This window comes from Polypterus senegalus, chromosome 11, assembly GCF_016835505.1.
Source record: "Polypterus senegalus isolate Bchr_013 chromosome 11, ASM1683550v1, whole genome shotgun sequence".
In the NCBI taxonomy this organism is placed as follows: domain Eukaryota; kingdom Metazoa; phylum Chordata; class Cladistia; order Polypteriformes; family Polypteridae; genus Polypterus; species Polypterus senegalus.
The window spans coordinates 155,221,916-155,235,767 of NC_053164.1; the positions used below are offsets into that span (position 1 = coordinate 155,221,916).

At 40.5% G+C, this 13,852-nt stretch overlaps 1 protein-coding gene across 1 annotated transcript in view; it reads right to left on the minus strand.

The window, feature by feature from the left end:
• The window catches only part of ptn (pleiotrophin), a 347,933-nt gene that overhangs the window by 68,578 nt on the left and 265,503 nt on the right, over positions 1–13,852 (minus strand). Inside the window, exon 4 of the mRNA XM_039769955.1 lies at positions 9,557–9,718. Coding sequence (XP_039625889.1) covers positions 9,557–9,718 — 162 coding nt within the window. The remainder of the gene's footprint in view (positions 1–9,556; positions 9,719–13,852) is intronic.

The window sequence follows — 13,852 nt, forward strand, 5'->3', positions numbered from 1 at the left end:
GCACCTGGAAGCATCACCTATGGCAGGTTCAAGCTCTATTGCAGTCACTAGCGAATGCTGGTCCTCGGATTAATCCGTGTGCATATACACATATAAATATACAGTATACACACACATATATATATATATATATATATATATATATATACTGTATATATAATGCATCCGGAAAGTATTCACAATGCATCACTTTTTCCACATTTTGTTATGTTACAGCCTTATTCCAAAATGGATTAAATTCATTTTTTTCTTCAGAATTCCTCACACAACAGCCCATAATAACAACATGAAAAAAGTTTACTTGAGGTTTTTGCAAATGTATTAAAAATAAAAAAAACTGAGGCATCACATGTACCTTCCTCCCAACTCAGCTCAACCTGCTAGGGTTTCCCGCAGTCCTAATATATCTATTAACCCTGAAGTGCTTCAGATCCCTCAGTCCATGTGATTCCCCAGCACTTCCGGGTCAGGTAAAAAGTCTTCTTTTTTCTTCATCCTGGCAGTACGTCATTTCCTCTGTCCCCGTGACTAGGACGTACTTCCGAGTTATGTGGAAAATATATGTCCCTGGGCCTCCCTGCAGCATCCCCTGGCGGCCCCCACGTTATCCAGCAGGGCTGTGATGACAGACTCCAAGTTTCATGATTCCCTGCTGGAATTCGGGGCCCCTCCATGTTGCAGGGATGGCTCCATCTGGCGGCTTGGGGGTATTGGCCGGGATGAACTGCCAGCCATATAGTAATCCCTCCTTGATCGCGGGGGTTGCGTTCCAGAACCCCCCGCGATAGATGAAAATTTGCGAAGTAGAAACCATGTTTGTATGGTTATTTTTATATATTTTAAGCCCTTATAAACTCTCCCACACTGTTAACATTATTAGAGCCCTCTAGACATGAAATAACACCCTTTAGTCAAAGGTTTAAACTGTGCTCCATGACGAGGCAGAATTAAAAGAATGCAAACATATTTTCCTCTTCAAAGAATGCGTGTCAGAATCAGAGAATGTCAGAATGAGAGAGAGCAAGAGAAAAGCAAACAATCAAAAAATCAATAGTGCTTTTGCGGTTTTAAGTATGCCGAAGCACCGCAATAAAGCGGCATTTTTTAGAGGAGCGTCCGTATCCTCTAGGCAAACAGCCTCTGTGCAAACAGCCCCTCTGCTCACACCTCCTCCGTCAGGCAGAAAGAGTGAGAGAGACAGAGAAAAGCAAACAATCAAGCACCGCGCGGGAAGCATATCGTATATCATTGAGGAGTTTTATTTAATACATAATCCATGCTCTGATTGGGTAGCTTCTAAGCCATCCGCCAATAGCGTCCATTGTATGAAATCAACTGGGCCAACAAACTGAGGAAGCATGTACCATAAATTAAAAGACCCATTGTCCACAGAAATCCGTGAACCAGCGAAAAATCCATGATATATATTTAGAAATGCTTACATTTAAAATCTGCAATGGAGTGAAGCCATATATAGCGAGGGATCACTGTATACCACAATATATACACACACACAGGTTTAACAGGTGGAGGCCACTGACATTTTTTCCTCCTCATCTTTTCTGACTGTTTTATTCACTACTTTTGCATTTGGCTATGGGCAGTGCCACTACTGGTAGCATGAGATGATACCTGGACACTACTGAGGTTGCACAGGTAGTCCAAGTTCTCCTGGATGGCACATCTATATGTGCCATTGCTAGAAGATTTGCTGCGTCTCCCAGTACAGTCTCAAGGGCATGGAGGAGATTCCAGGTGACAGGCAGTTAATCTAGGAGAGCTTAACAGGGCCATCAGCAGAACCGGTATCTGCTCCTTTGGGCAAGGAAGAAAAAGCACTGCCAGAGCCCTACAAAATGACCTCCAGCAGGCCACTGGTGTGAATGTCTTTGACCAAACAATCAGAAACAGACTTCATGAGGGTGGCCTGAGTGCCCGATTTCCACTACTGGGCCCTGTGCTCACTGCCTGGCATCGTGAAGCTTGATTGGCATTTGCCATAGAACACCAGAATTGGCAGGTCCAACACTGGCGCCCAGTGCTTTTCACACCTGAGAGCAGGTTCATCCTGAGCACATATGACAGACGTGAAAGGGTCTGGAGAAGCCGTGGAGAATGTTATGCTGCATGTAACATCGTTCAGCATGACTGGTTTGGTGGTTAGTCAGTGAAAATCTGGGGAGGAATTTCCATGGAGGGACACACAGACCTCTAAAGGCTAGACAATGGCACCTTGACCGCCAATAGGTATCGGGATGAAATCCTTGGACCCGTTGTCAGACCCTATTCTGGTGCAGTGGGCCCTGGGTTCCTCCTGGTGTACGACAATGCTGGACCTCATGTGGTGAGAGTATGCAGGCAGTTCCTGGAGGATGAATGAATTGAAACCATTGACAGGTCCCCTCGCTTGTCTGGTCTAAAATTCAATAGAACACCTCTGGGACATTATGTTTCGGTCCACCCGACGTCACTGGGTTGCACCGCAGACTGTCCAGGAGCTCAGTGATGCCCTGGTTCAGATCTGGGAGGAGATCCCCCAGGACATCATCTGTTGTCTCATTAGAAGCATGGCCTGACATTGTTAGGCATGCATACAAGCAAGTGGGGGCCATATAAACTACTGAGTATGATTTGGACTTGCTGCATTGAAATTTTGGCAAAATGGACTAGCCTGCCACATCATTTTTTCAATTTGCTTTTCGGGGTGTCTTTCAATTCAGCCCTCTGTAGGTTGATAATTTTCATTCCCATCAAACAATGTGGCATCCTTTCATTCCTAACACATTACTCAGTTCATATCAGTATAGATATCCAGCATGATTTTTTTCCCATTGAGATCTGATGTGTTTTCAATGTTTTCCTTTAATTTTTTTGAGCAGTTTATACACACACACACACACATATACTGTATATATATCTTTATATATAATACGCTACCGTGGCTGTTCATTTGTCTGTCCAGGATTTTAAATCACCTGTAGCTCGCAAACCGTTTTACCTATTGCCCTGAAATTTGGTACACATATACTATTTGATGTCTACTATCTGCTTTCAGGATGATGATTGACCTCCAAGGTTATTCTTCTTTTTCTTTTTCTTTTATTTTATTGTAGAATCAACTCTCAGCAGGGGCCAGCAGGGCGGCCATGTGGTGCATGCGTAAGGGCACCATTCTCATCCTTAGCACCTTCGCCGTCTTCCCCTACCTCTTCATATCTTAAATCATTCTTGAGGCATATTGAAGACTTAAGTGCCAGCTTAAGTGAAAAATTAAAGAAAATATACTAAGTAACTGCAACACAAACACTGACTTAATCAGTTTTAACATGAAAAGATGCAGACAAAAGAAGAGAAGAAGCGGGCCGCTAGGGTGGAGAAAAGAACAGCTGCTCAGGAATCAGCAAGCACATCAACCTCTGAGCAAACGAATGCTAAATGTACAGAGAAAGTATGAAAACTATGAATGCTCAAATCAAGTGTATTCACTGCACGTCATTGTGCAGTGCACAATAACTGGTACACACACACATATATATATATATATATATATATATATATATATATATATATATATATATACAGGTGTATATATATATATTGAGGCAGTAGGGGGGCGCTAGTGCTCCCTTGAACCCTCAGGTACCACGCTAGACACCAGGTAAAAGTCCCAGGCTCTTTATTAATTAGCAACAATGTGCACAAAGCACACTACTCACACACTCAATAGCTACCACAATAATCTCTCCTCCTCGCCCAGACACTTCGCCCCTCTACCTCCCAGCTCAGCTCAGTGTCTGGACTGGCCCATAGTCCTTTTATAGCCCCTGACCCGGAGGTGTTCCTGCCCAATCAGACCACAGTCCCTTATTCCTTCCGGGTCAGGGTAAACAGTCCTTTTCTTCAACCCAGGAGCACGTCGTTTCTTCCTGTCACGTGACCGTAACGCACTCCCGGGTCATAAGGCACATAAGAGCCCACAAGCCCCCCTACAACGACTCCCTGTGGCCCCCAAGGTATTCAGCAGGGCTGTGTATAAACACTACATAGTCCATGAGGCCCTGCTGGACCTCGGGGCACGATCATGCTGTCGGGAGAGCTCCTCCTGGCGGCCTGGGGGTGAGGACTAGAACACGAAGCCGGCAGTCCTCCACAATATATATAGCATTCACAGTCTGAGTGCCGATCTGATTACAACTGAGAGGGCCTGTGGCGGATGTTTGCCGTATGGCAGATCAACCACATGCGTTACCTGGTAGGTAACCACCCATACAATCAGATTGTGACTCAGATTACGAATGCTATGAATGTAATTACTCCGATCTCCAGGCTTTCAAATAAACTAACCACACGCTGTGGCACAGCATAAAGAGGCTTTGCCGCTGACGTCCGATGTTCGATCCCGGTGAGGGAGGCAGTGTAGTGTGTATGCCTGATGAGCCCAAATAAGAGCGAAACACGTGTCACGTACTCTTTGCATTATTTGACAGTATATTATGTAATACAGTGGAACCTTGGTGAGTGAGTGTCTTGCAAGATGAGCTAAACTTTTTAATAAATTTTGACTTGATAAACGAGTGAGGTCTTGAAATGCGAGTAGTACTTACACACTTTGTCTGCCAAGCGTCACGTTATCACAACTGAACTGATGGTTCTTCTCTCTCTGTCTCGCTGCAGGATTGCGTGTGATCATCACTCGCCGTGCCTCACTCATATGGTCAACATCCGTACGTGTGTATACTGTTTACTACAGCATTGTGACCACATATGTGTGTTGTAACGTGTGAGTCTCTGTCTTGCACCCCAAAAACCAAAGCTGAGTCTCAGTACTTTAGCGACACCAGCTTTTAATCAGCTTGAAACAGGAACAGCACTGGTTATTTATTGTAGCAGGATCTGCCACTCTTCTATACACAGACACAGCAGTCAGGCAGGGTCATGCACAGATTAGTGGCCAAGTAATACTGTGCCCGGCTCGTTTATAATGTTCCTTGTATCACCCATCAACGGCAGGCACTTATAGCATGTCCACGATCTTTTTGGATTTGCTTTTACGGTGAACTGCTACAGCACTGGGAGCCTCGGGTTGCTATGGGACGCTCTTCCGTGTGTCATCCCATTGGGTGGAATCCCAAAAGAGTTTAGAAACTCACTCACACAAGACATGATGCTTTTCAAAGGTAAAGTGCAGGTTAATTTGTTTTATGTATTTTTACTTTATATTTTCTATTAATTATTTTTAAATGAATAGTTTTGGGTTGTGGAACGAATCATTGGAGTTTCCATTATTTTTTATGGGGAAAGTCACTTTGATATACGAATAATTTTGATTGCGAGCATGTTTCCGGAACGAATTATGCTTGCAAACCAAGGTTCCACTGTATATATAAACGCACACACACATATTTTTATATATATATACACACACACACACACACACACACATATATACACACACACATATATATATATATATATATATATATATATATATATATACAGTATATACATACACTGGGAAACACCTGCAACTAGGAATGAGCTGAGTGGACAAAGTGAAGGTTATTACCCGCCAGGCCAGAGAGTGGCAGGGTGCACTAAACCTACCTCTGTTATCTCTGCAGGGCAAAAATGGGAAAACCTGCCTGATTCAATGACACTTCCGGTTCCGGCCAGATGATATCACTTCCTCCTTTCGGATTTTAAAGCCGCCATCTTTCCTCCACCAGTCAGTTCAGTGGAGAATTTAAATGAATGCACATGAGTGAAAAAACATTTTGCAGCCAGGGGGAATATATGGGTAGCTGCCCCAAACCTTTCTGAGTGTGTCAAGTCTATTCATTTCATAACACACACACACATATATACTATGTATATATACATGTATGTATATATATATACAGTGAAACCTCGAGATACGAGTTTAATTCATTCCAGCACTGAGCTTGTATAGCGAATTTCTCATATCTAGAACAAATTTCCCCATTTAAAATAATGGAAATCCAGTTAATCTGTTCCGCACCCCCAAAAATATCAGCATAAAAATCAATTTTCCTAACAAATAACATTGCTAAATAATATATACAGTACAAGTGGAACCTCGGTTTGCAAGTAACTTGGTTTACGAGTGTTTTGCAAGACAAGCTAAGTTTTTTAATTAATTTTGACTTGATAAAATGATTGATGTCTTGCAATATAAGTAGTATGGATACACCTTGTCTGCTGAGCGTCATGTGAGCATAACTGAGCTGATGGTTCTTCTCTCTCATGCGCATCTCTTTCTCCTTATCTCTCTCTCTCTCTCGCTCGCGCGCGTGCCTCTCTTTCTCCTTATCTCTCGATTGCTTGCGCACGCGTGTGTCTCTCTCTCTCTCTCTCTCTCTCTCTCCTCTTGAGGGCAATCGTCTCCAATTCTCCGTCTGCATGTCCGCGATATTTTTGGATACGCTTAAACAGCGAACTGCTACAGCGAAACAGTGAAATCACAAGCGCATGAACGTGTAGATCCTCACGCTACGGGAGAACAAGGAACACTGAGTGAGCTGACGGGCTGGCAGCATCAGCTTAGGTGAATCCCCGAGTCGAGGCGGATCGGGAAATGCGTCACGCATAACCACAGCCTGGCTCGTGGCTCGTTCCGGGAGCCAATGCTCGTATTTAGATCCGAATTTTTCGCTCATACTTTCCACTTATCTTGAATTTCTCGTATATAGAGGTGATCGTATCTAGAGGTTCCACTGTATATATACTGCTCAAAAAAATTAAAGGAACACTTTTTAATGAGAGTATAGCATCAAGTCAATGAAATTTCTGGGATACTGATCTGGTCAGTTAAGTAGCAGAGGAGGTTGTTAATCAGTTTCAGCTGCTTTGGTGTTAATGAAATTAACAACAGGTGCAGTAGAGGGGCAACAATGAGATGGACCCCCAAAACAGGAATAGTTTAACAGGTGGAGGCCACTGACATTTTTCCCTCCTCATCTTTTATGACTGTTTTTCACTAGTTTCACATTTGGCTACAGTCAGTGTCACTACTGGTACCATGAGGTGATACCTGGACCCTACAGAATTTGCACAGATAGTCCAACTTCTCCAGAATGGCACATCAATATGTACCATTGCCAGAAGGTTTGCTGTGTCTTCTAGGACAGTCTCAAGGGCATGGAGGAGATTCCAGGAGACAAGCAGTTACTGTAGAAGAGCTAGACAGGGCCATAGAAGGTTCTTAACCCATTAGCAGGACCGGTATCTGCTCCTTTGGGAAAGGAGGAGCACTGTCAGAGCCCTACAAAATGACCTCCAACAGGCCACTGGTGTGAATGTCTCTGACCAAACAACCAGAAAGACTTCATGAGGGTGACCCAAGGGCCCCATGTCCTCTAATGGGCCCTGAGCTCACTGCCCAGCAGCATGCAGCTCAATTAGCATTCGCCATAGAATACCCGAATTGGCAGATGCACCACTGGTGCCCTGTGCTTTTCACAGATGAGAGAAGGTTCACACTGAGCACGTGACAGAAGTGAAAGGGTCTGGAGAAGCCATGGAGAACATTATGCTGCCTGTAACATCATTCATCATGAGCACTTTGGTGGTGGGCTAATGATTGTCTGGGGAGGCATATCCATGGAGGGTCACACAGACCGCTACAGGTTTGACAAAGGCACCTTGGCTGCCATTAGGTATCAGGATGAAATCCTTGGACCCATTGTCAGACCCTATGCTGGTGCAGTTGCTCCTGGTGTATGACAATTCCTGGCCTCATGTGGTGAGAGTATGCAGGCAGTTCCTGGAGGATGAAGGAATTGATACCATTGACTGGCCACCACACTTTCCTGACCTAAATCCAATAGAACACCTTTGGGACATTATGTTTTGGTCCATCCAATGCCACCAGGTTACACCTCAGACTGTCCAGGAGCTCAGTGATGCCCTGGTCGAGATCTGGGAGGAGATCTCCCACAACACCATCTGTCGTCTCATTAGGAGCATGCACCGATGTTGTCAGGCATGTATACAAGAACACAGGGGCCATACAAACTACTACGTACAATTTTGAGTTGCCGCAATTAAATTTTGGCAAAATGGACTAGCCTGCCACATAATTTTTCACTTTGATTTTTGGGGCGTCTTTGAATTCAGGGCTCTGTAGGTTGATCATTTTCATTTCCATCAAACGATGTGGCATCCTTTCGTTCCTAACACATTACCCAGTCTATATCAGTAAAGATATCCAGGAGGATTTCTTTTTCCCATTGAGATCTGATGTGTTTTCAAAGTGTTCCTTTAATTTTTTGAGCAGTTTTATATATATATATATATATATATATATATATATATATATATATATATATATATATAGAGATATATATATATATATATATATATACATATATATATATATATATATATATATATATTGTGAACCTCGCCCCGGACACAGACAGGCAGACACGTTAATGTCACCCACAACCACACGTTTATTTTCCATTTCTTATACAGTCCAGCTCACCAACCCCCCAATACCCCTCAGTCCTGGCCAATCCAATACCTTCTCTTTCTTCTTCTTCTTTTTTCTCTCTTTCTCTTTTCTTCTGACCGCCTCCTGCCTCCTCCAGACGTTGCCACTCTTCCACTGGACTCTTGTCATCGACTGGAGGGAGGCGGCCCCTTTAAATAAGCACCCGGATGTGCTCCAGGTGTGTTCCCGGCAATCTCCCACCAACACGCCCCAGTGACTCTCCAGAAGCACTCCGGGTGTCCCTACTTTCTCTTCCCCCCAGCACTTCCTGGTGTGGCGGAAGTGCTGAGATCTAGGGTCTTCTAGGTATTGGGGTCCCCCTGGCGGTAACCCTGGGTCCCTACAGGGTCGAGCTTCCCACCTCTTTACCTGAGGCCTCCAAGGCGGTCGCCCCCTCGAGGTCTGGAGGAGGCACCAGCCCTCCTCCTGTCTTCTCAGGTGTCCCGGCTGGGTACCACCTCCATCCAGCTGTGACAATATATATACATACATACAAACATACATACATACATATATACACACACACAAAGTGGCTTATATATAACGCGTTGAAGTGTATGTGTGTCTGTCTGTCTGGCCCGTAAGTGAGTGGTTGAGTCGGGGTAAGGGCTCCACCTCTGAGGAAACAGAAAACTCGCTTAGCCACTAATAACACAACTGGAACCAGCACGTCAAGAAACAAAACCTCAGAAGAAAGACAAAGTCGCTTAGCCGCTAACATCGGCAAAACAGTATCCCTTCTACTCCTCCCGCTGTTAATGCACAAGCAATGCTAGCATATCTGCAAAAAGAAACCACCTAGGAGAGAGATGCACAGAGTAGTTCCTTTAATTACCTGACATCTCTACATTTCATTTTATTTTTCTGACGAGTTCAATAGTTTCTATTTTTTTATGTCAAAGAGATTGTTTTACTTTTCTTTATATAAAAACATTTAACAATAATGCAACAACATATAACTGTCACCTTAACCATCATTTGGATTAATGGATCATTTCTTTTAGTAAATTAATAACTATTTCACTACACTTGTTTACTGACCTTGAGATTTTGCCTTGGATATTTTACCACAGGATTTAGTGACACTGACACTCTCTGGACAGGTGGCATCCATTAGGGCTCTCTTTAAAGTTCCAGTTCGATTCTTCTTCCCTGTAGTCATATCACAATCTCCCCAGGACTGGAAATCATACTTGCATTCTCCTGTTTTTGAAAGGTAACATTTTAGTCCAGATATTTTTTTCAAATTAACAAAAATAATATATATATATGTAACCATTCAGATTTTAGGATTTTTCTTTCTTTTGTTGTTACCAAAAGTTTGTATCATGACACTTTTATTTAAGCTACCAAATCACCGTTAACAATATTGCAAAACTAAACTGACTGCCATTATTATAAGAAATAAGAGCATTTCTATTCAAATTTATATTTTTACTGTCTGCTTTTTCATGCCCGGAGCTCTTCTTGTCAACTAAAGACACAAGGTGTAGTTGAGGATAAAACTGGCTGAAGGAGGTAATTACACAATAGGAAAAAAGCATATACCTTTTATTGAGTGTAAAATCAGTATAATTAGGATCCTCACAAACTTCTCTGTGTTTGGACATTTGCCATGTAGTCTCTATTCTGTGGCTGCCAACAATAAATGATGAATTGGCAGTGCCATTATGGGTTTTCAATGTCATTTTTGACACGACCCAAATACATATATTATATATATCTTCCTTTAACAGAACCATAGGAACTTGGATATATTCATGTAAGTTTTAGAAAAAAAACCAGCATTATTAAACAATGAAAATAAAACATTTCATTTTCTTCAAACTATAACCACAAAAGGCTGCAACAAAAAATATAATTTGCTTTTAAACACTTGACCCAGTTCTGCAAATGTAAAGGTTTTTTTTATAAAATGTTAAAAAAAACATGTCAAATGCATACTGTATTAAACATTTATTTTTATTTATGAGTTTAAGCATTAAACATTTTAAGCTTATTCCCAAGGGAACATAAAGACTGCAAATGTTTATTTTTGATCTATGTATATAGTTTTAATAAACAATACAAAATGTTAGAAAATATTATTAATTCTTTTTTAAAGGTTTTTATTACAATAGATATTCTATGGTTATCTGCAAAAAATTCAAGTGTTGCATTTTAAGTAATATGTGAAAAGTAACTACAGTATTTCAAACTGAATTTATATTGTAATGCAATTAACAGTAATTCTACTGTAACTTTTCTAACAAATAAGGTTCAATTGAAATTGAAATAAATTAACTTCAAATAATTGGTGTTTTGTTTGTGCAACAGAAGTATTATTGCCACAAATAAAGGTATTATTTTAAAGTCAAACTAAATTAATCATACTGAATGCCAAGTAATTAAAAGATGCAGCATTTTTTCAAGATGGCTAGACACAGGGTACTATCCCTTTTAAGAGCTTTTAAAACCCAGTGTTCAGTCTTATTTTCTGCACAGATTTAATAATGGTTTGATAGTAGGGAAGGGATGATATTAACATTTCACATCAATATTATAATGACCCAAATGATGAGGTTTTTCAGTATTACCACAGCATTTTTAAAATGTGCTTTTACAAGAAAACACTGATGTACATTGAAATTACTTTGCCACATTTTATATTGAAAAAGAACACTAAAATATTGTCATTGAAAAAACAAGCGTTAACTGTCTTAGATATTTTAAACCTGTTATTTTAATGTCAGATGCTATAATTTGATATAAACCATAAATTTTACCAATATCTAACCCCCTACATAAACCACTAAAACATACAACCTCTAACCCCATTAAAAGATCCACCCATCCATCCATTATCCAACTCGCTAAATCCTAACTACAGGGTCACGGGGGTTCTGCTGGAGCCAATCCCAGCCAACACAGGGCGCAAGGCAGGAAACAAACCCTGGGCAGGGTGCCAGTCCACCGCACCATTAAAAGATCACAAATATAAACAAATCAAAAGAGCAGCAGGGATTTACATCTCTTCATAAAGAAATAAAAGTGCTTCCAGCCATTATCTCCTATATGTATTCAGTTTCCTTTATTGTAAATTGAAATGTAAAAAGTCAATGTATTTACTTTGTCTGGTTTAATGCGTGGCTTGTGTTGGGAGACAATGTGCCAATTGGCACTAAGGAGTCCCTCTTATTGAGAGCTTCCTGGCATGCTTGGCAAGGTGAGGTAGCTCTGATGTATATCCTCTTCCACCATATCAGTGGATCCTGTTCTACTTGGACGGATGAAAAATTAAAGATATCTAAAATGTATGAGAGTTTTACACTGAGAAAAAACCTGTACTCACTTCTGAATGTTCAGCTAATATACATAAAGAATTAACACAATACATTTACATTTAATGGTTGTTTCAAAGCTATTGTCTGTCCAAATGCACCCTTCACTGAGAGTTTTTCCATAAATCTCCAGTGATTAACTCATGCATTTGGGATGGTCTGATTGTATGAATACAGCCTCTCTGGAAAACCAGAAATGTTACAGATTTATATTTGATACACACTTTACACTTTGTAGTTTAATATTAGGTTTTTAGCAGCTTCTTTTCTCTTTTTGCAGTAATTCAGTTTTTTTGCAAGCAACAAGCAAACACATGCTGGTTTCAGTTTAACTACTGTATAAATATGGCTATAATTTCACCACAGTATATTATTAAACAAACAGTAACTGTTCCATTCCTTATTGGGAGTTGAGAGGGGTATAAATGAAAGAAGAAAGTACTGGAAGAAAAAGAGTAAGAATGAAGGAATGACATCTGGTGCTATGACTGGGGCAGCAATCCGTCTGAACAAATTTTTGGAGTAGTGATGGCTGAGTAGTTGAAGATGATTTTTGCAGTGTTGACTTATTTGTTCTGAAAACCTGTAATATGTGTCAGATGCTTGTGTTAGTGTCTTTCTTGCACTCTTTCTTTTTTGGGAGTTATCATAAGCAATGGGTGCCCAAACTTATCTTTAACATTACAGCTAAGAGGTCTTGGGCTATGTGGACAAGTTTAAATAATAAATTCATTTAGCCAGGCACAATATGGATGGCCACAACAGAAAAGTTCTTTTGATATTGCCAAGTATCACAATTTTCATGAACCTCTTGTTTCAGCATAAGTAGCCAATAGTTGGCACTTTCCTTTATCTAGCTTTTATATTACGAAGTATGGCATTACTAATAAAGTATTGATTGGTGGTAGTTCATTTCTACACATCAATGCAATCACAGTCACAGTCAACTTTTGCATATAGCCTATTCTTGCATTTTTGCATGCATATAGCTATGCCTATATATAGGAAACAAAGAATAATCTCTAGGTTAGCATATCTGATTTGGTTCTGCTCTTAACAATACATTCACAGATTAAAACAAATACATAATGATTAGATTGTAATTCTACTTCACAATTTACAGATATTTTGAATAAGTCAAGTGTAATCATGGAAAATAATTAAGATCAGCTAATTATAATATGACCATGAGAGATGCTTTAGACGCACTGGCTTCCCTTAAAATAAAAGTGATCAAAGCACATAGAAACTCACTCTGGTTTAATGAGAGCACTTGAACTCTTAAATTATGGTGTTGAAAACTAGAGTGTAGATGGAGAACAATAAAGCTCCAGGTCTTTTCAATTGCATGGACACAGAGTGTTAAAATATAAAAGAAAATCTCTCTACAGCTCACTCAGACAACTATTCTAAAATAATAGATAACAATAATAATATCCTAATAATCTTTGTCTACTTTTTAGGACAGTGGCTAATTTAACAAATGGGAATTCAGAACTATAGTGCAAAATACCAAGAGACATTAGCAGTGTAGACTTTATGATCTTCTTTAATGAGAAAATCAACAATAAAAGATTCCAGATCTCAGCACCACAGTGCAAACATCAATCTAACTTTGCAAACCCTGTCTAGCCTTGCATTCAACACTTTAGAAATTTCCATCCTGTAACAGAGCAGGAACTCTTAACTTTAATTTCTAAAATGAAACCTGCTATTCGTTCCTTGGATCCAGTGCCAACAAAACTAGTAAAAAGTGCAATGGATGTTCTTGCAGTGCCTATTCTTAGCATTACCAATAGTTCATTATTGTATGGCACAGTACCTGATGCGCTAAAATTGTCAATCACCAAACCATTACTTAAAATATCAGATCCTAGACCCACATACACTTAATTATACACCCATTTCAAATTTCAAACAACAGTGGGAGGTTGAGCTTTTAATTGCAGGGCCCAGAAGCTATGGGATGGTCTGCCTGCTACTATAAGAGGTGCCCCTTCAGTCTCAGCTCTTAAAT